Source organism: Sminthopsis crassicaudata, chromosome 5 (genome assembly GCF_048593235.1).
Source record: "Sminthopsis crassicaudata isolate SCR6 chromosome 5, ASM4859323v1, whole genome shotgun sequence".
Taxonomy (NCBI): domain Eukaryota; kingdom Metazoa; phylum Chordata; class Mammalia; order Dasyuromorphia; family Dasyuridae; genus Sminthopsis; species Sminthopsis crassicaudata.
This window is the reverse complement of record NC_133621.1, coordinates 63,184,245-63,209,134: the sequence shown is the minus strand read 5'-3', so window position 1 is coordinate 63,209,134 and position 24,890 is coordinate 63,184,245. Positions and strand designations below refer to the sequence as shown.

The 24,890-nt window shown below is 36.3% G+C and overlaps 1 protein-coding gene across 10 annotated transcripts in view; it reads left to right on the top strand.

Moving 5' to 3' along the window:
• The first annotated feature begins 229 nt into the window (after window positions 1-229).
• Window positions 230-24,890, top strand: part of ABI1 (abl interactor 1) — a 90,685-nt gene continuing 66,024 nt past the window's right edge. For all 10 annotated transcript variants that reach the window (XM_074266983.1, XM_074266981.1, XM_074266978.1 and 7 more), the window contains exon 1: window positions 230-895. In XM_074266983.1, the coding sequence (XP_074123084.1) occupies window positions 779-895 (117 nt within the window). In that variant the 5' untranslated portion in view covers window positions 230-778. The remainder of the gene's footprint in view (window positions 896-24,890) is intronic.

Sequence of the window (24,890 nt, the reverse complement as noted above, 5' to 3'; positions counted from 1 at the left end):
GGCTCCGAGGATTTCAAAACACGAAGGAAGACCGGCGCAAGGCCCGTTTTAGGGGTTGCGAGACGGCACGGAAACGCGGATAGCTTCGTGTCTCCTCTGAGCCGGCCCACCTTTCCCCGCTTCTGCAGGAAGGGCAAGGCTAAAAGGTCAAGGCGCGCCCACCGGCCCGCCCCTTTTCGGATTCTTCCAGTGGCTGACAAACAACTGAGTGGTAACCAGGAAGCCAGGTTCTGCACTTTTCAGGTGCCACCTGCTGGCAGGCAGGAAGGCAGAGGTCCCTCGGCGGGCTCCGCACCTAAAGCCACCAAGCTCTTCCTCCTTGCTCTCACCTCCACGCTTCCCCTCTCTCTCCCGCCCGGAACTCACGCACGCGTGCGCAGTGGCCATCCGGGGAAAATCCCCAGGGTGGCGTGGTGGAGAGAGAAGACTACAACTCCCAGAGGGCAATTCGAAAGGAAAAAGACCAATTTCCCAGTCCAGAAACAGCGGGGGGTTGGGGCAAGAGAGAAGGGGAAGTTGAAAGCTCGCGAGTTCCGAGAGCTAGGCTGCCGCTGGTGGGGGTGAGGAGGAGGAAGAGGAGGAGGTGATGTCCCACAATACCAGGCGGGAGGGCGGGTAGGCGGCTTGTATCCGGGCTGGGAGGCTGGGAGGCTCAGAGACTCAGAGACTCAGAGATTCGGAGGCTCGGACTCCGTCGCGTCTCTGCTGGTTCACCGCCGCCGCCGCCGCCGCTCACTATCTCTTGAACTCGGGAGGAAGCGATGCGGAAGGGAGGAAAATGGCAGAGCTGCAGATGCTCCTAGAGGAAGAGATCCCGTCCGGCAAGAGGGCGCTGATCGAGAGTTACCAGAACCTGACCCGGGTGGCGGACTACTGTGAGAACAACTACATACAGGTGAGAGAGGAGGAAGAAGGAAAGGAGAAGCAGCCTCTGCCCGGCCCGGCCGGCTCCCCGGAGCAGCCGCTGCCGCCCGTTCGCCGCCCCCCGCCCGGGCTTCGCTACAGGAAGTGGGCTGGGGTGGGAAGAAAAGGGGGAGATCGAGAAAATGGGCGAGCGCCCGGAGGGGACCCGCTGCCGCCGCCTCGCCCCCAGCCCGCCGTGCCGCCCCTCGGAGTACCCCCGAGCTCCGGGTCCGGCCGCCCCTGGTGCGCCGCGCCCGAAGGGAGCCTGCTTCGGAGGGCAGGGGGCACAGGGAGGGAAACGGAGGCAGCGCGTGTGTGTGGTTGTGTGTGTGTGTGTGTATGTGTGCGCGCGCGCGCCGGGGCATAGGTAGGAGAGCCCGTGTGTACATGCATGGCTGTGTGTGTGACCGTACGGGTGTGTGTGTCGGGCAGAGGGTGGGGTGAGCGCGGGGGAGGGGGTGCTTATGTCAGCTCGCCCCACAGGGTGTGCCGGGGAGGCTAGTTCATTTTTTTATTTGTCCTGAGTCACGTCGCCCGCGAGGAGGGCCCACTGGTCGCGGGCCCCTGACCCCCGGCCGGCCCCGGGCTCCCCGGCTTCTGTCTCACTTCCGCTCGGGTTGGGGCCTCTCCTGCTCTGGGGGTCCGGGCCGCTGAGCCCCGGGGCGATTCTCTCGCCCTCTTGGTGCTGGAGGGGCGCCGGGGATGAACGCTCCGCTCCCCGAGCCTCTGGAGAGCCAAAAGTTCTTCAGAGTCCAGCCTCAGCTTCCCTGTTTTCTGAGCGCACTTTCCTGTCCTTCCTCGGGGTGGGTGGTTAAAGAGCCAAGGTCTCCGAGGCAGGAAACGTCGGGAGATGTATGTGTGCGCTTAGGACTCCCTAACACACCCGTACGGATGATATACATCCAGGTGGTAGAAACTTACCCAAGCACCCGTACACAGCCACAGAGCTGCGGATGTGGAGGACTCGGGGGACTCCATATAACTGTGAAAGCCGTGGAATAATATAGTGGTGAAACCTAGAGAATGTGTCTGATATTGTAAAAGCCATGTAATAATTTAGTCGTGAGATCTGAAGAATGTCTAAGAATGTCATGTAATGCCACGAAACCTAGAGAATGTCCGTCTAATAATGTAAAAGTCATGTAATAATATAGTCATGAAACAAAGAAAACGTCTATGGAATCTTTATAAGTGATTGGCATCCGATATTCTTGCACTCAGCTAAGATGGAAATACATTTCTCACAACTCAGCTGTAAATTTTTAGAGTGTGGAAATAATGGACAAATTGTAGTGGACGGTATTACATCATAAGGGGCACTTCATATTAATCATGTGGTAAGAAGTTCCCTAAATATTGGATAGTCATAGCAAATAAGGGCTTTTGAAAGGGCTGAGTTGCTTCTATAATGAGGTATAGAGAAAATTTTAGTTCCTGTATGCAGTTATTTTTGACAGTGCTTGCATTTCCTCCAGTTTATCTCTCCTTAAAACTTAAGAGGAGGAGGGGTTGCTTTTGTAAATATTTAGAATCCTTCTTAATTTTCATATTCATTTTAACATATTGTAAGCCCTTACTGTCTGCTAGGCATTGTGCTCTATTAATCACGTTAAAAATGTAGAAAAGATTATCAACTTTTATTGGTGATAAAGATTATTTTTTTAAAAAGTTAATTTTGCAAACTGAAAAATAATCTGTAGTTCACCAAAATAAAAAGCACATATTAAACAGAAGATACAAAACCAAGCCTTGAAAATTCAGGTGAAAATTCAAAGGATCTTACAGGTTTAAACATAAAATACCTTATCTGAATCCTCTAAAAGCCTATTTCCAAGGTCTGTAGATACTTCAAAAAGGGGAGGTTCCATTTAGTTTTATATGCTGGAAAATAGGAGAGGTACATGGTATAGTAACACGTTTTAACCTGTCCAGTTTTTTCTTTCTTTGTCATTGTAGTTGTTTCTGCTTTTCTATTGCAAAACTTGGAAGCAGTTAAAACTCTACCAACAGTCTTTTCCATTAACATAAGTTGCCTCATGTTCTATACTTATCCTCCCTAGAAAAACCAGAAAGCCAAGAATCCTTCCTATCAGCGATTCTCAAACTTTTTCATTTTGTCACTTGAACACCTGTTTTTTATCCTAAGTCCTTAAAAAGATAAGAAAATGTGACAGGTACATATAACTGATTATTACAATATAGTCCTTTATGTTTTAGGCTCTGTGCTGCATACTTTTTTAACCCACCCTGCCCTCCAAATTAGCTAGAAAGTGAATGTGGTATTAGTGCAAGGTATCGCCACTGCTGTTCTTATTGCTATAGCTGGATGAGGTTCTTAGTAATGTTCTCTTATGTATTTGACCTAAAAGTTGGAGAATGACTTTTTTTGAGTCTCTTTTGTCACCTTTTTGTGTATCCTAGATGCTTTCTGATAATAGGAACCAATGCACTATGAAAACAAATATCTTTGGACAGGTAATGATGATGATGTATAGATATATAATGTTTTGAAAGGAACATTGTCCCGAGGTAAAGTTGAGTAGTAGCTTTATGGTTTTTTAAGTGGTAACTTGAATATAGGTTTGATCTTTTTTACAGATTGGGTATTTAAGGAATTTATCACTGCCTTCAAATATTTGAAAGGCTATCATTTTAAAGAAAAGAATAGGTTTAGGGGGCAGCTAGGTGGCACAGTGGATAGAGCACTGAATTCAGGAGGACCTGAGTACAAATCTGGTCTCAGACACTTAACACTTCCTAGCTGTGTGATCCTGGGCAAGTCACTTAACCCCAGTCTCAGAAAAAGAAAAAAAAAAAAAAGAATAGATTTAGGCTGCTTGGCACTTGAGAAAAGAATTAGAACCAGTGAATAGATGGGTGTTATTGAAAACAAAATGTTTTGGTAAAATGTGAGGAAAAATTAACTAAAAGAGCTGTTAGAAAATAATATGGACTAGTATTGTTTCATTTCAGATCTTAAAACTAAAGTAAAATGACCATTGTCAAGGATTTGGGAATTAGAACAAGAATTGGACTAGATGTCCCTCTCCACTCCCTGAATCTGATTCTAGTATGATGTAGTGAGACTTCGTAGCAAATGGGTTTGTTGTTAGATTAGTTTTTAGAGCAGATTTCCAAAACTTATGTCATGTGAATTTGTAGATTATCTTTGTTGAAGAGAAAGTATGGCCTCACAGTTTCGGTTTGAATTGTAAGAATGGAAATGACTTTACAAACTCTGCAACTAAATGTCATAGAGAACACTGTAGACTGTGTCTAAACAGTTGGTTTCTGAAATCATGTTACTGATACAGTGGTTACTAGAAAATAAAATTAAACTGTGTTGGAAAATCTGTATTCTTGTTGAATTGGTTTCTGAAATCATGGTACTGATACAGTGGTTACTAGAAAATAAAATTAAACTGTGTTGGAAAATCTGTATTCTTGTTGAATTGGTCAGAGTGACCCAGAGGTTTTTGGTTTGGTTTTTTTTTTTTGGTTGTTGTTTTGCTTCTTTCCTATTTCTTCCCCTTGTATCCATCCAATCAGTTACCAAGTTCCATTTCCTTTCCCACCTCTCAAGTCTAGTCATTTACGATCATTTCTCTGGGCACTTGTAGCTCAATAAATCTTTTGGCTTCTAATTTCTTTCTTCCCCACTCCGTCTTTTGCATTGCTTCTAGATTAATCTTTCTTTGGTACACATTATGTTACTTGCTTTATTTGATTCCTTGTTAATCATCAAATATGCTTCCAACAATCCTTTGAGTTCATGCAAGATCCTTCATAGTATCATGTCATCTTACCATTCATTACAGCCTTCTTAATAAGGCTTCCCTCTCCGCTCCCTTTCAGTTAAACTCTGGAACAGAGTTTGTATATTAGAACTGTGCATTTGAATTTTCACTGTTTTTCTGATGGTTTCTGTTCCTTAATTAACTAATTAATTAATTAATTAATTAATTAATTTGCCTATCTACCCATTTATCCATTCATTCATCCATTTATTTATTAATTCATTCTTGTTCTTCTATTTATTTATTTATTTTGGGGGGATGCAGTTGGGGATAAATGACTTCCTCAGAGTCACACAGCTAGTAGGTATTAAGTATCTGAGATCAGATTTGAACTTGAGTCCTCCTAAGTCCAGGACCGGTGCTCTATCCACTGCACCATCTAGCTGCCCAGTTGTTCTATTAATATTTAGAATGCCTTTCCTCACGCTTTACATGACACTTTGTTGAGCAACTCCTTACTGTTTGTTAGAGTGTGTTATGGTTTCTGTATAAATTCCACAAAAGCTTATTTAAACTTGGTATTACCTTCATTGTAGCAGTGCTGTGTATAAAAAAGGGTAGAGTAAATGAATCATAAAGTACCACCAAAAAGTGATACCTTGTTCTAGTGTGTGAAATGTTAAGCTGTAGCAATTAGTATTGGATACTAGTAACATCCTTCTTTGAGTCATTAACATCTTTGACAGATGGTTGATTTCTGATTTACAGCTTGCATTGGAGACCTTTGTAAGACTTGGTAGAGGAATAAAACACTTAGTTCCATCAGAAAAGAAGCCAGAGGGAAAACTATTCAAAAGCCCTATTTTTATTCAAAACCATGGAATAATGGTCCATGAAATTCTGTGGCATATGCATTTGTAATCTTTACATATATTATTTCATTTGAACATCACAGTAACACTATTAGGTGGTTACTATAGAAAAAAATCTTTCTTTTACAGAAAAGTCAACAGAAGTCCAGAAGAGTTATATGACTTTACCTGTGGGTACACAGCTAGTGATTTCCAAGCTTTTCCATTCTGTCAGGAGGGCAGCTTAAGTTACCTATTTTTCTAAGATCATAGGATTTATGAGGCCATTCACTCCAACCAACTCATTGTTCAGATGAGGAAATGGAGGCCTGGGAGCCTAATATATTAACCCAGATTTTTTTTGAATTCAGAGTCACTTTCTTCCACTGTACTTTTCATTCAAAGAGAAGGAATAGACTAGATATATAAATAAAAAAGTTTAATTCTACTTTTGGGTGACTGATTCACAAATGAATTTCTAAAATTAATCTAAAATCTTTTAGAAGCTTTTTTTAATATTTGAGGTTAAAAGATGACAATCCATCTTTTGGTGATTGTCACATTGTAATTTTGGGTAGATCATAGATCTGGTCTAATGTGATAATTATGTTTTCATAAATGGTACTCTTGTATTAATATGACAATGTAATATTTGAAATTTGTATTGAGTCCAGAAATATGCATCTTTTTCTTTGGACCTATAATTTTTTAAAACTTTAATTCTAATTAGGTTTTGTTAAAATTTTTTAGCATTTTTTCTGAATTATCTTGGCTTTGCCATAAGGTTTTGTATCATTCTTTTGGTGAGAATCTTTTTAAAAGTAATTGCTAAAATATTCTTTTAATCATGAGAAAAGTTAAATCATGTTTTCTCATGCTTTTCTCAGCTGATTTAATCTCCAGAGTATGCTAACACTTCTTAGAGTAGAAAATGTCATTTGTGCTGTGAATCTGACTTTGAAGAAACTCTCTTCTATAATTTTGGTGAAATTTTGTACTTAATTTTAGATATTTGTGAATTAAAAGTCCAAGATGTCTAATTAAGGGCAGACCTTACCATGAAGAAAAAAAGAATGAAGGGATATTGAGAAGAATATGCAAATATATTCCAGTAAAGTACATGAAATACTGCTGATGGGAGAAGTAGAGGTAAAAATAGGAACAAGTTAAACTGTAATTTGAGGCTTTGGTAAAGGGGAAAAAAAACCAAAACAAACTTATTGGAATTTTTCAGTGTTGTTTTCAGTTTTGGTTGATATGTTTTGACAGAAAGAAAAAATAACCTTAGTGGTGCTTTACACCTCTCCTTGCTTTGTCCCCATTAGGTACTCATTACATTGAATGAAGTAGTTTTCAGTACACTCAAGGTATATGAAACAATATAAAGAAGAATATATGACTTCATACAGTATAGTACAGATAATTGATCTCAAAATACTTATAGCAGGAGTACTGATTGACCAGAAAAAATAGTAGTGAATATTTTTTGATTTTTCTTTGAATTCGAAAATTCTTTGAATTTTTTTTTTTCCTGGTTTAAACAAGTATGTCTTCTATTAATGAAGGACTCAGATTTATTTCTCAGCATCATTGATGGTATGTTACCAAAAGTAAAATCTTTTTAAATCCTTGCTTGTGTCTTCCATTACAGAGTAAAATAATACTAATTTTCTTTAATAGAAATTGACTGCCTATTAACAGTGATATTCATTAAGAAAATTGCGAAACAAAAGATATATATCAAAATTGACATTGGTTAGGAAACCTATTGAATTTTAAGAATGGAATAATATTAAAAATATTTGAACTGCAGTGAAATTTGTCATGAATTCTTTATTGTCCTACTAGGCTAGTGTAGTATTTGTTTTTGAGTGGGAGAATGAAGAATTTTTTTGAGAGCCATACAAAATAGAATCATGGATTTAGAGCTGGAAGAGAAAATAAAGGTCATGTAATTAAAGCTCCTCATTGTACAGACCAGGAATGTTAGTACAAAAGAGGTGAAATGATTTGCTGTATTGTTGGGACTGAAATCCTGTTCTCTTTACACAGGATTTCATTGGAACTCTTTTCTGTGGCTCCTAATTTATGGAGTAGCCTGGGTCCTTGAATGCCTTTGAATTTGATGTCCTCCGGTTGGTTTCTGTTGGTTTGGTTAGCTGGGCCAGTGAGATCATTAAAGACATCAGAATTGTGGTAAAGTGTCTATCTGTGCCCACTGGGTTAATATTTATTTTTATGTGGAAAGGGAAGACTGAGGGAGGCAGTGAGGCTGTAATGATTGAGCCTCCCCAGGCTGAAAAGAATTTGGTCCAACTCCTTACCCCCAAGAGGCAGCTGAGGTCATTGTACTGCCCATGGGACAGGGAACCTCCCAAGCTTGCACTGGGCGGAGGACTTTGAAGCCCGAATTACTGCACCACTATGCTGCCATTAGAGTTACTTACACCCTATCCTGAAGTCTTACTTCCTTTCAGCTTCTGGGAGTGAGGGGGAGGGTGAAGTGCAGCTTGTTAAAATATCTAGGGTTTAAGTGTGGCAGCATAAGGGAAAAATCTAGTTTTTTATGTTCATATGAGTTCTTTAAGTTGATTTGATTATAGGTAAGGCATCTCCTATCTTCATGTCCAAGGGCTAAAATATACTTTCTTTAGAGGCAGCTCATTACAGTATGAAGAGCCCTGGATTTGCAATTTGAAGATCTGGGTTTAAGTCCTTCCTTTCTTACCTAATCTCCCCAGGTTTTAAATTTCCTTATCTGAAAAATGAGAGTTTAGATGACCCCTTTGAGGTCCCTTCTAGCCCTTTACCATGGCTTCTTCACTTTTTTGGTATTGTGGACCCCTGTGGCAATTTGGGGAATCCTATGGATGAACACCTCAGAATAATATTTTCAAAGCCATAAAGTATGTAGGATTATTTCAAAGAAATTATATTGAAATATAGGCATCAGAATAAAAAAAAAGTTCATTAAACTGCAGCTTAAGAATTCCCTTCCAGTTTTGAGAATACCATAATTTATTTTTTACATAACTAAAATTTCAATTAGAGAATTTTGATAATTTGATAATGTAATGAGAAGAATAGTCAGATTTTCAATGTAAAAGAGTTAAAAAGAGGGCTTGACATACAGAATTTCACGTTATATAGGTAGCTTTTCAATAATTCTAATGTTGAATGTATTGTGGAATAGTATTTGCAAACTCCAAACTGTTTGGGTTGAAAAACTGTAAGTTTTTTTTTTTTTTTTCCTAAGCGACTACCATGATATCATCTAGTAATTAAAGTCATCCCAAATATTAAATCAGTTTTTAGCTATTTAACAAATGATAATGCTTAATTTTTGATTGGGGTTGATTTTTTCCCCTGAGGCAATTGGGATTAAATGATTTACCCAGGGTCACACAGTTAGAAAGTGTTAAGTGTCTGAGATCATATTTGAACTCAGGTCCTCCTGCCTTCAGGGCTGGTGCTCTATCCACTGTGCCACCTAGCTGCCCCAATTGGGATTGAGTTTTAATTGCAAATGAATTTTTTGAAAGTTTTCTATTAGAATATCACGAGTTCTAGAAAATGTATATATAAGAGTAAAAAAAAAAAAAGAAAACTTTTAAGTTGTATTTTGTCATACTAACTTATGATGAAATTGAACTTACAGTTAACTGGCTTCTATAAAAGGGCAGAAGTTTAGCATTTTTGAGTACCTATATTTATAACCATAGGAAGAAATTAGAGGGTTAGTGCCTCTTTTATTATAGAAAATGCATCTTTTGTATAGACAAAATTTTACTTAGTTCTGCTATTAACTGTTAGAACTTACTGAAACTGTTCACAGAAACCCAGCTGTATTAATACACATCTCCAACTTTCAATTCTAAAAATGTATAATGCTTTTATTTGTGTTGATTATTTCCTCTTTCAAGATGCTTGTTTCCCACTAATTTGTTACCAATCTCATTTTTTTTAAACAAAATTCCAAGTTTCTTTGATTATGTAATTAAAGTAGGTTGTCAAAGTAAAATTTGTAGGTTTTTAAAAAAAAATTTTTTTTTAAGATGACATTTAAACAATCCAAAATTTACTTAACTACATTGCTTCAAAAAAGGGCAGTTAATCTTGTGAGGCTCCATTGGTATGAGAGAGAATCTGTCTTGGAAGCATTTAAGAAGATTTTTTTTAATTTGATTTTTTTTTTTTTTTTTTAATCCTTGAACTTGTATTTTTAGTATGGCTTATCGACTGGATAGATTTAGTGGCTTCATTTTATGGTGGTGGGTGCCTGCATTTTTAATCACACTGTAGACAATGAATATATTGAGTATTAAGCTTAAGGTCCATTGGGTTATTCCTGTTAAAATTTGAAAGCTATATGTATAGGAATTCTCTTAAGTATTACTGCATGTTAATTGTTTCTGTAGGTGAATGATTTTGTCTTATAAGATTGCTTTGCATGTGAATTTATCATTTAGCTAATTAACTTTTTTTTTTACACCAAATGACAGTTTTGGTTTGTGAATACTAAGATTTTTGAGCAAGAGTCTTATTGACATTAATATAGAAATCCATTTATTCAAATATTTTCATATTTGTTCCATCATATCAATTTAATACCCTAAAAGATTTTAGTAATTCATTCACTGTACCCAGAATCTATTACTGCATGTAAGGTAGAGTAGATTCCAGATTGAGGAATAGGGAGAGATGAAGAAGGGGAATTCCCATGAGATAACAGCTTCTTTTTCTAGCAAGTGTCTTAGTGACAGATTTGAATCAAAAGAGAAATCAAAAGAAGTTCTGGCAGGGATCTCCTCCCCAAAAATGCCTCTTTTCTAGTCTGTATTTTCCTTTTATTCTGCCCACTGCCCCATATATCCAAGTTTTGAGTTTTTTGTAGACAATAGAATCAGATTAATTACTTTTTTATTAAGGATCAATCTGGTCAGCTTGTTGTTGCCAAGTTAGTTGTAGGTTGAGAAACCTTTTACCTTGCACTAATGCTGTTAAGCTGCAGAATAAATAATTAATTTTAGCTTGCTGAGTAGTGGAGGAAGCTATCAGTGGTGATTTCAAGTCTTACTTTGCTGATGTTTATTGATATTTGCACATACAAAAAAAGAACCAAAAAGAACTCTTGCTTCAACATTGCAATTCTTTTAGAGACAGAGATTTTTTTATTCTATTCACTGCTTCATAATTCATTTTTTTTTTTGCAAGAGTCTTGATGAAATTGTTTGTGAACTGCAGATCTAGAAGAGAGATTTTGCAATGAAAATATATACATAGATTTCTTTGTAGGGGGTACTCTTTTGTTGTGACAGATTGAATATAATATTGGAGATTTAGTTTGATTCAGGATTCTCTTTTCTGAAGCTTCTACCATTCTATTATTGCAAAAGGATGTGACTCTTTATTCTTTAGATTATAATAAGTCTTACAGGTTATCTGTGAAATTGAAATAGTTAAGTACCTTCTGTGTAAGGAACTATGAGAAATATGAAGAAATGTAATTGGATACAGCCAGTTTCAGTCGGGAATCAGAATCATAGTTTTGTAGTTTTGTAAGACAAATATAGAATTAGAGATTCATAGATTTAGAGCTGGAAGGGACCTTGGAGGTCATCTAAGTCCAAAGTTCTCATTTTACAGAAAAGGAAATTTATTGCTAGAGAAATTAAGGAACTTAAGGCTACTGAGGTATTCGGTAATTGGAAGGTCTAGACTTCAAACTTGGGATACTCTGGTTTCAAACTCAGTACTACTTCTTCATATTGGCTCATCTAGGAAAGCTTTGGAGGAAATGCAGTTAGGAGAAATACTAACCTGCTCATAGTCAAGGGATTCACTTTTGTTGAAGAAAAGTAAATAATCAGTGAGGCATTTCTTTTAAACTCTATTAGAATAGTCAGACTATCTTTGGAAATAGGGAAAAAACATCATATAATGATTACATTCTCCCAAACAATAAATACTTTAAATTCAGAGAGAGACCTTATATATTTTTTTTAATTTTAACTTTATTTTATAATTATAACATTTTTTTGACAGTACATATGCATGGGTAATTTTTTACAACATTATCCCTTGCACTTCTATTCAGATTTTTTTCCCTTCCTCCCCCAACCCCCTCCCCCAGATGGCAAGCAGTCTTATATATGTTAAATATATTACAGTATATTCTAGATACAATATATGTGTGTAGAACCGAATTTTTTGTTGCACAGGAAGAATTGGATTCAGAAGGTAAAAATATCAGTTTACATTCATTTCCCAGTGTTCCTTTTCTGGATGTAGCTGGTTCTGTCCATTATTAATCAATTGGAATTGGATTAGCTCTTCTCTATGTTGAAGAAATCCACTTCCATCAGCATACATCCTCGTACAGTATCATTGTTGAAGTGTATAATGATCTTCTGGTTCTGCTCGTTTCATTCAGCATCAGTTGATGTAAGGAGAGAGACCTTATGTTAACTGATTAACTTGGAAAGCTTGACAATGTCACTTTTCCATTCAGTCTACTCTGGTGGCTATCTGTTGGCTCTGGAGTAAAATATAAAATGCTGTTTGGTTTTTAAAATCCTCCTTAGCCTTACTACTTTTCCAACCTTCTTTTCTTTAAATCGCCCATGTACTCTGCAGTCCAGTAATACTGCTCTTGATGCTGTTCTACATTGCATGGAATACTCTTTATCTCCAGACTGAGATCTTTCTCTGGCAGTCTCCCAATACTGGGAACTTTCTCTTGGCTTCTCTGACTTTCCTCAAGTCTCAGCTAAAGCCCTACCTTCTACCAGAAGCTTTTCCTCATTATTAATGGTAATGGCTTTCCTCTGTTGCTTATCTCTAATCTATTGGGTTTCTATGGTTCGGCCATAGTTCTTTGCATGTAATTTCCTCTTTTAGACTGGGAGCTCTTTGAAGGCAAATTCTATTTTTTACTTTTCTATCCCCAGTGCTTAGGAAAATGCCTGTTATATACTAAGTATTTAATATGTGCTGGTTGATTAACATATATAAAAACCCTTTTGAACTAAAGCTTTAAAAATAAGGTCTATTAATAGTATAAGCAAGTGAAGTTTAAGTATTTGACATATATTAAAATATCACCTCTAAAATGCTTTAATTCTTGAACCTTCTGAGGCCAAATGATAGCTAATTTTTTTGTTTTGTAAGGTGAAAAATTCCGGAAGGAATTTGCTAGTTTTAATCAATTTCTCATTTGATGCTTCTTTATTTCTTGTTTTCTAGAATGGGTGAAAATTTAATGTGAAACATTAGGAGAAAAATAATTTACAGCAAAGCAAATGAATACTCTTAGGTGAGGATGACGTTTGAGGGTTAAGAAATAGTTTACTTGCATTGAAATCATGTGAGAATTGAACAATGAAAAGGTTTTGGAAGATAAGGTGTAAGGAGTTGCTGCTAGAGAACTGTGGGCAAGTCTCCAGATACTTTTCCAATGCTTAGATTATGGCTAGTATTGCCCTAAGTTGTAGGTACAGACATAAAATGTTTAGTTTAGCTGGGGAGACAGTACGTAAGCATGGTAAATGTTAAAAAGCAAAATCGTCAGGGAACAGTTCAACCAACAATCAAAATATTTATAAAATTAATTTGGCAATTACATTTTACAGATGAGGGCTAAAGGAGAAAGACCAATTCCTCAGGCCCTGTCATAATATTTTTTGATGCTTCCTTTCCTTACATCTTGTCAGTTTCCAAGTTATTGGCTTCACATCTGATTGTTTTTATCTGCTCATATAGCTACCATCCTTGTTGGTCTTTTTGCTTTTAGTCTGTCTCCTTTCCATTCTTACCTCCCCTTATTGTCATATTAATATTCCTAAGACAAAGATGTCAGTCCCTGTTCAAAAACTTGGAGTATAGGGTGAACTTGATTTAAACTTTTTTTTTTTTTTAAATAATATTCCTTCAATATTAGTTTCTTTTGTAATCTTATTTATTTTAATTTTATTAACTTAAAAATATTATTCTGTGGTATCCATAGGTTTTATCAGAGTGTTAACAAGAGTCCATGAAACAAAGAAGGAAAAGAATACTTCCTTCAGTTTCTCCCCATTTTTAAAAATTTAATAATAAACTTCAGCCTGGTCTTTATCAGTCACCTCACAATTAGGCTGCAACCTACCTTTCTACATTTCTGGGCTTATTTCATATTATTCCCTTCCAGTCACTTTAGATATTCTAACATAATGAGGCTACTAGTTGTTTTCCAAACTTGACATTTCATCATCAGCTTTTATTCATTAAAGTGACCAATCTGGACTTAGAATGCATTCCCCCTTATCTGTCTCATAGAATAGTTATCATTCTTTGAAGAAAGCTCAGTATACTACCAAACCTTTGTGGAATCTTTCCTGATAACTATGTCGGATTTGTAAACTCTTCAGGGCAAAGACTATTTTATGCTTATATAAATGGTATTTTTTGCTTTGTACCTTGTAGCTATGTAATACATACTTTTTTAAATTTCAGGATTTTTTTTTTTTTTTTTTAACTTTTAGGATTTGAGCTGGCTTGAAGGATGGAGAAGTAGGGGTTGGTCAGTATTTCAAGCAGATGGAACCCAAGTAGGAGCAAAAACTTGGGCAAAAGACCATTTTAGATTGGTGGACCACTGAATGCATCAATCACTTTGGCCAGAGCTGAGAATTGTCATGGAGAGTAGCAAGAAGAAAACTCTGGGAATGCATAACAAACGTAGTTTTTGAGGGGAGGAAGGTGACATGGGGGGGAAAAATGATTTGGGTTAGGTAATTTGAGAGTCATGTGTTTGGTGATTTAGGGTAGGGTATAACTTTTAGGCAAGATCAGTTAGATTGAATCTATCCATCAAAGTGTTTAAAACTTGATTATTTTGATTTAATCCTCTCACATTTTCCCCACTAGTCCCTCATCCTTTTCACCTTCCTTCTTTCCCTTCTCTGCTTAACCTTAAAGTTATTGTTAACTCTTCCATTTCTCTCACCCCACATATGCAATCAATTGCCAAGTTCTGTTGATTCTAGCAGTCTTCATTCAGGCTCCCTTCTTTTCAGTTATTCTAACCATCACAGGAAATTTTTTTTTTTTTTTTTTTTGCTTAGACAATTTCAATATTCTCCTAACTGGTATTACCTTTTCCATTTAGAAATGAGTCATTCTTCTCTTTTCAGAATTTTAGATGTTTCCTGCCTGTTGCTTGGTGAATAAAGTAAAACTAGTCATTTTTGTATGTGAAGCCTTCCATAATCTCGACTCCAATTTACCGTTCTAATTTTGCCTCAAATTATTGCTTATCATTTATCCTACATTTCATTTCTTTTCCATCTCATGTTCACCTTGACCTTCCCCACTCTCATGGCTAAAAGAGTTTTTCTGCATCTTTGGGTGATGGCCTTTTCTTTGAAGCCTTCTCCTCTTTCATGAAGGCTTATCTGACACTTTCTCCCTATGATCTTTCTCTGTTGACATTTTTTTGGTAGCTTGAGGTGGTTCCAAACAATTTTTTTAGTTTTTACTTCTCTCTGGGCCTGAATACTGCTAGAAAAGCACTTCTCTAAAGGACCTCTGAGGGCTCCCTAAAATCCTTTCAGGGGGCCCATGAAGTCAAAACCGTTCTTAAGATACTAAGTTTAACTTTTAAGATGGTAAATAGACATACCATACCCCACAAAAACAAAAGCTCTTGGAGTGGGAGGAGTCCCTAATAGTTTCTTAGAGTGTGAAATCCTTCACCCCTCAGAGGTCTTTGGAGAAATGCTTCTCTAGTAGTACTCAGGTCCAGAGAGAATTAAAGCATTAATTTTAGGAAAGTTGTTATTAACAGTGTCCAGTGCTTTTAATTGTATTCTTCTGTTGCTTATGATTATCTTCATTTATGTATTTTGTATTATCTATTCTTTTAGGGATGTTTTGTGTTCTATCACTTGATATATATCTTCTCATATTTCTTTGAATTCATGTTATTAGGGCACAGTAATATTATATTATATTCATATATCAGAATTTGTTTGAGTCTTTCCCAGTCATTGGGCATACAACTTATTTCTAATTTCTTTGCTGTTTTAAACAGTATTTGCTAATAAATATTTTGTACAGATAGGTTTTTTTTTGTTTTTTGTAACTTCTCTAGGGTATAAATCCATAGTGGAATTGCTGGGTCAAATATGAAATTTTTTGGTAGCTTTTTAGAGAATTCCAAATTATTTTACATATTTTTACCAAATTATTTTACAAATTATTTTACCATTTTTTAGTTCTGATATCAGTATTAGGGTGCTTGTTTTCCTGCGTCTTTGCCAACATGGAATTTCCCCAACTTTTTCTGTTTTTGCCACTTTCCTGGATATGAAGTATTTTAGAGTTTTAATTTGTATTGCTATAAAGTTTGCCTTAGTTCTGTTAAGTTAGTGTTAAATTATTTAATTGCTTTGAATGTGTGATTTCTTCAGTAAAATACTCCTTAATCCTTTCATCATTATCTTTCCCACTGTTCCTTAAAAGCAAAGAACTCAACTAAATAGAGGATTTTTGTTTTTGTTTCTTGTCTTTTTAAAATAAAGGATGAGTATTTTGCTTGACCGGCATTCAGTTTTGAGCTCCCTCATTTTAAAGAGAAGGAATCTGAGGAGGCCTAGAGACATGACTTGAGGATCATGAAGGTGGAGTGAGTGTCAGAAATGGGACCAATAACCATAAATTCAGTTCTCTTTCCACTTTACCATGCTTCCTCAGGGTTCCAATTCCAGATAATGACCTTTGTGACCCATGGTAAGTTACTCAGTCTCAATTTCCTGAGTTGTAAAATGAGAGATTAGAATAAATGACATTTTACCTCTGAATCTGTGATCTTTATGTTTTTTGAGGAAACTGATTCAGTGATATAGCCATATAATTTGTAGTACTAAATGGATCCTTGATTTTTTTTTTTGGTAGTAGCACTTTGCTTTTTTCACATCAGTTAATTAATGGTGATGTTGGATAAGGATGTTAACTACCACCCATGTTTATTATGTAATGAGAGCTTTTTTTTTTTTTTTTTTTTTTTTTTTTTTGCTAAGCTAATTTTCTGGCAAAGTCACAATTAGCTTGTGTGTTAAAGATGTGAATTTACTTTAGCAAGGACAATGTTTTGAAAAGTTGTCTTGAGTTTCTTGCATTTATGGAGCACTTAATAATAATTAATAATTAATACAACCACTTTCCTTTGCATTGTCTACCCCTCTGGGTAGGCTACTTTTCTGGGAGCTGGAGTGTGGTTTTTGCCCTTTTTTTGTGTCCTGGACCCCTTTGGCAGTCTGGTAAAGCTTTTCAGAGTAATGTTTTTAAATCCATGAGGAAAAAAAAATCTGTTAAGATTATAAGAGAAATCAATTATAATGAAAAACAGTTAAAAGAATATTGAAAGAAAAGTTTACAGACCCAGGTTAAGAACCTCTGAGTTAGAGGGGAATTCTTCTAGGATTCATCAGAGGGAATATCTGAGAGGAGAAATAAAGGACATTCCTCCTTCCTCCAATTAGAATATTTCTGTAAAACATAAGGCAGCAGGGAAATAGTGTGAGATTATGATTTTCTTTTGGCAAATGAATGTTTTTTTATGTTGTCCTAAATAACTTTGATATTTTATTCCTCATTCAGTTATACCCAGTGACCAATAATGATAATCCCCTAAGTGAGAGAACATAGGAAAGGACAAAGAAAACTCAAAACTTAATTTTCATCCATTGCCTTTTAAATTTTCTTATATTTCCCTCTGCTTCTTGAGTAATGCTTATATTTGACTATTTTGAATCTTGTGTTCTATCCCTTTGGATTTATGTTGACTTTTCAGCTACTGTAAAATTTAGGAGAATTGATAACAACATAGTAAAAATCCAATGTGAAGGCTACATAAAGTATAGAGATTGCTAGAATAATGGGTCTAGAGTTAGGAAGACCTGAGTTCCAATCCAGTTTCAGACACTTCCTTAGCTATGCGATCCTTAACCTCTATTTTCTTCAGTTTCTAAATTTTAAAGTAGAAATAATCATAGTACCTACCTCCCAGAGTTGTAAGAATCAAATGAGATAGTATTTGTAAATCATTTATTTAGTATAATACCTGGTACATAGTAGGTGCTTAATACATATTTGTTTTCTCACTCCCTCTGTATGTTAACTAGGCAAGTTTTGGGTGGTCTTTATTTAAAAAATATTTCTTTTTGATGTTGGGATAGCAAGGAGCTACAACCTCACCAGAATGATTTTTTTTCTTATCTTTGTTGTGCTAGTCAGATAATGATTCATTTATTTGCAAATATGTTTTGATTTACATTGTTGCTTTAATTACTACACTCAGAAAGGTATAGAACAAAGCAATCTTTGTTGTTTTTTTTTTAAAGAAAGCTTTTTCTTTTTTTGTTTTTGTTTTTAAGCTTTGTGCCTTTTTTTATAATATAATAATAATAATTTTTTATTGACAGAACATATGTATGGGCAATTTTTCAACTTTGTCCCTTGCATTCACTTCTGTTCCAACTTTTCCCTTCCTTCCATCCCCTCCCCTAGATGGCAGGCAGTCCCATACATGTTAAAGTATATCTTAAATACAATATATGTGTACATATTTCTACAGTTCTCTTGTTGCACAAGAAAAATCGGATTCAGAAAAGTAAATAACCTGGGAAGAAAAACAAAAATGCAAGCAGTTCACACTCATTTCCCAGTGTTCTTTCTCTGAGTGTAGCTGGTTCTGTTCATCATTGATCAATTGGAACTGAATTGGATCCTCTCATTGCTGAAGATAGCCACTTCCATTAGAATTGATCATTACATAGTATTGCTGTTGAAGTGTACAATGGTCTCCTGATTCTATTTATTTCACTTAGCATCAGTTCATGTAAGTCTCTCCAAGCCTCTCTGTATTCATCCTGCTGGTCATTTCTTACAAAACAATAATATTCCATAATATTCATATACCACAATTTACCCAACCATTCTCCAATTGATGGGCATCCATTCATTTCCCAGTTTATAGCCACTACAAAAAGAGCTGCCACAAACATTCTTGAACATATAGGTCCCTTTCCCTTCTTTAGTATTTCTTTGGGATATAAGCCCAGTAGTAACGCTGTTGGATCAAAGGGTATGCACAGTCTGATAACTTTTTGAGCATAGTTCAAAATCGCTCTCCAGAATGGTTCGATCTGTTCATAGTTCCACCAACACTGTATCAGTGTCCCAGTTTTTCTGCATCCCCTCTAGCATTCAGAACAAAGTAATCTTGTACCCCAAAATTTCAAATGTATCAATAGTATTTCTGTACTTTTAAAATGAGTAGTAATATTAGAAATAACTAAGTTAATGTAGAGGTGCTTTATAAAAGGAAACAGTAGACGGGATTGTAAATATAAACAAAGTGACATGCCTATATCTTTTTATAAAACAGTAATAGTGGAAAGAGCCCTGCATACAAAATCAATTACATTTAGCAAGCATTTTTTAATTTTTGTTTTTGGCAGAGAACCAGCATTTTTTTTTTTTTTTTTTTTTTTTTTTTTTTTTTTTTTAGATAGACCATTGGTCTTGGGTCAGGAAGACCAGGTTCCTTTATATCCTCCTGGAGATATATACTGAAATGAAACTAAGTGAATTACTTCCCCTTGGTGTAGCAGCTTTATTTGCTGAGCAGGGATTAATTGCTATAGGGAGTTAGGGTTTTAAGAGTAATGAAATAAAAGGTTCAATCAAAGGAACTTAGGAAGTAGGTTGTGGAGGAGCTGATATGGAAATAAAAAGGTAAAACTGTTACAATCCCTGCCTTTAGGAGCTTATATTCTATTTATTGAAGGAGAGGTAAAGATATACTTTTATAAAGTGAGACATGCAAACGATATGAACAGAAATTTTCAGATGAAGAAAATGAAATAATTTCTAGTTATATGAAAAGGGGCTCTAAATCACTATTGATCAGAAAAATGCAAATTAAGACAACCTTGAGGTACCACTACACACCTCTCAGATTGGCTAAGATGACAAAAGATAATAATGAATGTTGGATGGGGATGTGGGAAAACTGAGACACTAATACATTGTTGGTGGAATTGTGAACGGATCCAGCCACTTTGGAGAGCAATTTGGAACTATGCTCAAAAAGTTAAACTGTGCATACCCTTTGATCCAGCAGTGTCTCTACTGGGCTTATATCCCAGAGAGATCTTAAAAGAGGGAAAAGGACCCACATATGCAAAAATGTTTGTGGCAGCCCTTTTTATTGTAGTGGCAAGAGATTGAATATTCAGTTGAAGAATGGCTGAATAAGTTGTGGAGTATGTATGTTATGGAATATTATCATTCCATAAGAAATGATCAGCAGGAAGATTTCAGAGAGGACTGGAGAGACTTATATGAACTGATGCTGAGTAAAAGAGCAGAACCAGGACATTGTACATGGTAACAGCAGGATTATGCAATGATCAACTGTGATGGATGTGGCTGTTTTCTTTTCTTTTCTTTTTTTTTTTAATTTTATTTATAAATTTTTTTGACAGTATATATGCATGAGTAATTTTTTTTTTTAATAACCTTATCCCTTGTATTCATTTTTCCAAATTATCCCCTCCCTTCTTCTACTCCCTCCCCTTGATGACAGGCAATCCCATACATTTTACATGTGTTACAATATAACCTAGATACAATATATGTGTGTAAATACCATTTTCTTGTTGCACATTAAGTATTAGATTCCGAAGGTATAAGTAACCTGGGTAGATAGACAGTAGTGCTAACCATTTACATTCACTTCCCAGTGTTCCTTCTCTGGGTATAGTTATTTCTGTCCATCATTGATCAACTGGAAGTGAGTTGGATCTTCTTTATGTTGAAGATAGCCACTTCCATCAGAATACATCTTCATACAACATTGAAGTGTACAGTGATCTTCTGGTTCTATTCATTTCACTCAGCATCAGTTGATGTAAGTCTCTCCAAGCCTCTCTGTATTCATCCTGCTGGTCATTTCTTACAGAACAGTAATATTCCATAACATTCATATACCATAATTTACCCAACTATTCTCCAATTGATGGACATCCATTCATCTTCCAGTTTCTAGCCACTACGAAAAGAGCTGCCGGATGTGGCTGTTTTCAACAATGAGATGATTCAGGCCAATTCCAAGAGGCTTATGATGAAGAGACTGATCTGTATCTAGAGAGAGAGAGGATTGTGTGTACTGAGTGTGGATCACTACATAGTATTTTCACCTTTTTTTTTTCCCCTTGTGCAGCATGGCAGTTGTAAAGGTGTGTGTGGAAGAGTTACACATGTTTAACTTATATTGGATAGCTACCTCTCCTATAAGATCTTACAAAATTCTTTAGGCCCTTCTTTCTTCCTTTGTCATTATAATTCCTTGCTTAGACAGACACACTTTGGAGTTGCTAGATAGGCACCAATTTCCATTGTACCTATGCTGTGTTAATTGTTGAATTAGGTCTAACTCTTCATGATCTCATTTAGGGTTTTCTTGGTGAAGATACTCGAGTGATTTTCCATTCCCTTCATCAGCTCATTTTACAGATGAGAAAATAGAGGCAAACAGGGGGTTGAGTGACTTGCTTGGGTAAGTGTTTGAGGTTGATTTGAAACTCATAAAGAGGAGTCTTGGTCTGGTACTCTTATCTATTGCGCCACCTACTTTCCTGTGATATTCATTGTATGAATAACTCACTTTAATGGGAGAGAATGGGAGAGAGCAAGTTCTCATCTCTTTCCCCATGATATGATTTTTGTCTTCGACCACATAAGGAAATCCCCTACTTGCTCTGAGAGGTGCAGTTCCTGGGCACTCTCATCACTGTAGAAGTCAGATCCCTACACACAGGGCTGATGTTGTCCTGAGAAGTCCTCCTTCTGTGATAGAAGGCTAGATTCCAGGATTATTCTGCCACTTTTGGGGAACAGATTATTTAATCTCTCTAAGATGTTTTTTTTTCTTCATCTACAATGTTTACAGTATTGCTTTTAGGATCAAACAGATCATAGTACTTAAAGTGCTTTATAAGCACTATAAGGGTTTTTATAACTTAGTTTATGTTCAGTTTAATAAATCTTCTCTCTCCCTCTCCTTCCCCCTCTCCTTCCCTCTCTCTCTCTTCTTTTCCTTCTTTCCCTCTCCCTCTTTCCCTCTCCCTCTTTCCCCCCTCCCTTCCCTCACTCCAGTTCCTATGATATGCAACTCAGTGGCAACTGAGTTTCAGTGAAGTGGCTTCTGAGTTCATTTCCAATGCTCTTTCTGCTATTTCACACTGTTAAAATGTAGCACATGCTTTATATAAATATATACATAATGCAAAAGAAACATTGAAAAACGTGTAACTGTGTGTACAAATACAATTGATTTAATTGTAGAAAATTTAGCTTTTGATAATTATATGATTACATTTTATTGTGAACCTTTTCCTATGATAAATTGTTAGAAAATAGTCTGTAAATCCTAATTTGAATTTTTGTAGCACTTTTAAGATTTATGAAGCACTTTGCTTCTAATTATTCTGTGGTCCTCTTAAGTAAGTGGTGCAGGTATATATCATCTCTGTAAGGAAATTACCATTTAAAGGGATTTTGAATTACCCAGGGTCCTGCCACAAGTGCTAGTACCTGGACTCCACTGTAAGGCTTCAGTCTCCTTCCAAGGCCCTTGTGCCTTTTTATTGTTCTAGGAAGCCTAGGGAACGACTGGAAAATTTTTTTTATCATTGAGTTAATTGGCATATTATAGGCGTATACATTGACCTTTTAAGTTTAAAAAATCAGAATTAGTCAAATTTTTCATTTCATTTGTTGAACTGTCCTGCCTATTTGTGTACTTGAGAAGGAAAAGAAGTCTGATCTCTGCTCATTATCAGTTGCTTTAATTAAGCTGCTCTTTTAGGGACGTAAGAGAAAGTCCTTTGCTACACTGATTATAGGTTAATTTGAAGTCTAAGGGGAAAAAATTTCATTTTTATGTTCAATTATATCTTGTGATATATAATATGTGGACCTTATAACTTTAAAATCGCCTGTCTTTTTGTCTACAAGTTACACAAAAATATGTTATAGATCTATGGCCAAGGTATTATGCTAGGACTTGGGGATACAAAGAGAAAGAAATGATACAATCCTTGCTTCTCCAGGACCTTATGGTCTAGTACAAGGTCCTTAGATAAATATAATACACTGTTTAGAATCATACAGATTTTGAAGGCCAAATAAAGAGCTAATGTTTACCATAAAAAACTTGAGCAGAGAGGCCCTTTTTAATATCATATTTTATTGATACATTAATACCTATGTGTTTTTACTTCACGTTTATTTCTGAATATTTTCCTTTCCTACTCCTACCCAGTGACATATCCCTTGTAATAGGAATTTTTAAAAAAGAGGTGGAAAAATAGTTCTGCAAAGCCAAACTGTTTATCAGCTGTCTGACAGTTTTTACCATCCTCAATACCATTAGTTCCTTACATTTCTAAAGAAGTGAGGAAGAGTTAATTTCTCATTTCTTCTTGGGATTAAGCTTAGTCATTATAGTTATACAATATTCAGTTTCTTTTATTTGTTGGGTTTTTTTTTTGTTTTTGTTTTTGTTTTTGTTTCTAGATTCCTTTTTCACTTGGATAATTAGGGAGTGGATCAGGGTTAAATTGGTATCTGAGTCGTATAGCTGCCCTCCTTTCCCCACTTCTTCCTCTACAGTCTTTGCTTTAATTATCTTATCACCTCCTAAGATTCAACTGTAACTTCCATATGATTCCAAAACCTATATCTGGCTTCATTCTCTCTCCTAAATTCTAGCCCCAAATCTATAATTGTCTATTGAATACTTCCAGGTAGATGTCTCATAAGTGTCTCAAACTCATTATCTTACCTTCCAATCCCATAAATTTTCTTTATTTTTATTGAATGTCCCCCTAATCCTTCTAGGTATCTAATTTCTCAACCTCCTAGTCATCTGTGACTTAGACTTTGCTTTGACTGCCTTAGATCCAGTCAATTGCTGTTGATGCTATGTCTATACCACTTTCTCTATGTAGCCCTCTTTCTCTGGTTCCAGACCACAGGCTTAGTCTAGGCTCTCATATCTTCTTTCCCCCCCCCCCAATGTCTTATCTTAAAAATAGTTTTTTATTTTTTCAAACATGTAAAAATAATTTTCAGCATTCACCTTTGTAAAATCTTGTGTTCCAAATGTTTCTGCTTTCCTCCCTTTTTCCTCTTCATCTTCACAATCCACTACAGGTTAAATTTGTACAATTTACGTGTGTGTGTATGTGTGTGTGTGTGTGTGTGTGTGTGTGTGTATGTGTATTTCCATATTTTTCATGCTATTCAAGAAAAATTAGATAAAAAAACAAGCAACACCCCCCTCCCTCAAAAAAAAATAAAAGGTGAAAATACTATGCTTTGATCCACATTAAGTCTCCAGAGTTCTCTCTCTGGATGCAGATGGTTCTATTGAAATTGTCTTATATCACCTCATTGTTAAAAAGAGCCAAGACCACTAGAATTGATCTTCACATAGTGTTGTTACAATGTTCTCTTATACTTCACTTAGCATTAGTTTGTGCAACTCTTTCCAGACTTTTTTGAAATCATCTTACTGGTCATTTCTTATAGTACAATAATATTCCACAACATTCATATACCATAACTTATTCAGTCATTCCCCAACTGATGAGCATCCACTCAGTTTCCAGTTCCTTATCACTACAAAAAAAGGGCTGCCACAAACATTTTTGTACATGTGGGTCCTTTTCCCTCCTTTATGATCTCTTTTGGATACAGGCCCAGTAGAGATTCGGCTGAATCAAAAAGTGTGCACACTTTGATAGCCCAGGCATAGTTCCATATTGTTTTCCAGAAAGGCTGAATCAGTTCACAACTCCACCAATAATGTATTGGTTTCCAATACTTCTACATCCCCCCAACATTTATCATTATCTTTTTATGTCATCTTAGCCAATCTGAGGTCTTCATATGTTCTTGCCTGAACTTCTGCAATAACTTCTTGGCTTCCCTACCCCTCAGTCTCTTTGCTTCAATTCATTCTCCTCACAGCTGCCAAATTGACATTGCTGAAGTATGTCATAGCCCTACTTGAGAAATTTCAGTGATTCCCTTGGGATCCAATAAATATAAATACCTCTGTTTGGCTTTTAAACTGTCCCCTCTCAGTCTGGCTGTAACTTATCTTTCTAGCCTTAATATCCAATATTCTCTTTTACACACCTATTTCTGGGCAAACTCGATTGATGATTTTGGAGTCAGAGCCTTGAGTAGCTTCTGTCAGCCTAGTTTTCCTTGTTTGTGGACCGTCTATGGGACTTTGCATCTGCCTTTGTGTCTGTGGTCAGGCTGTCTCCCCATGCCTCAA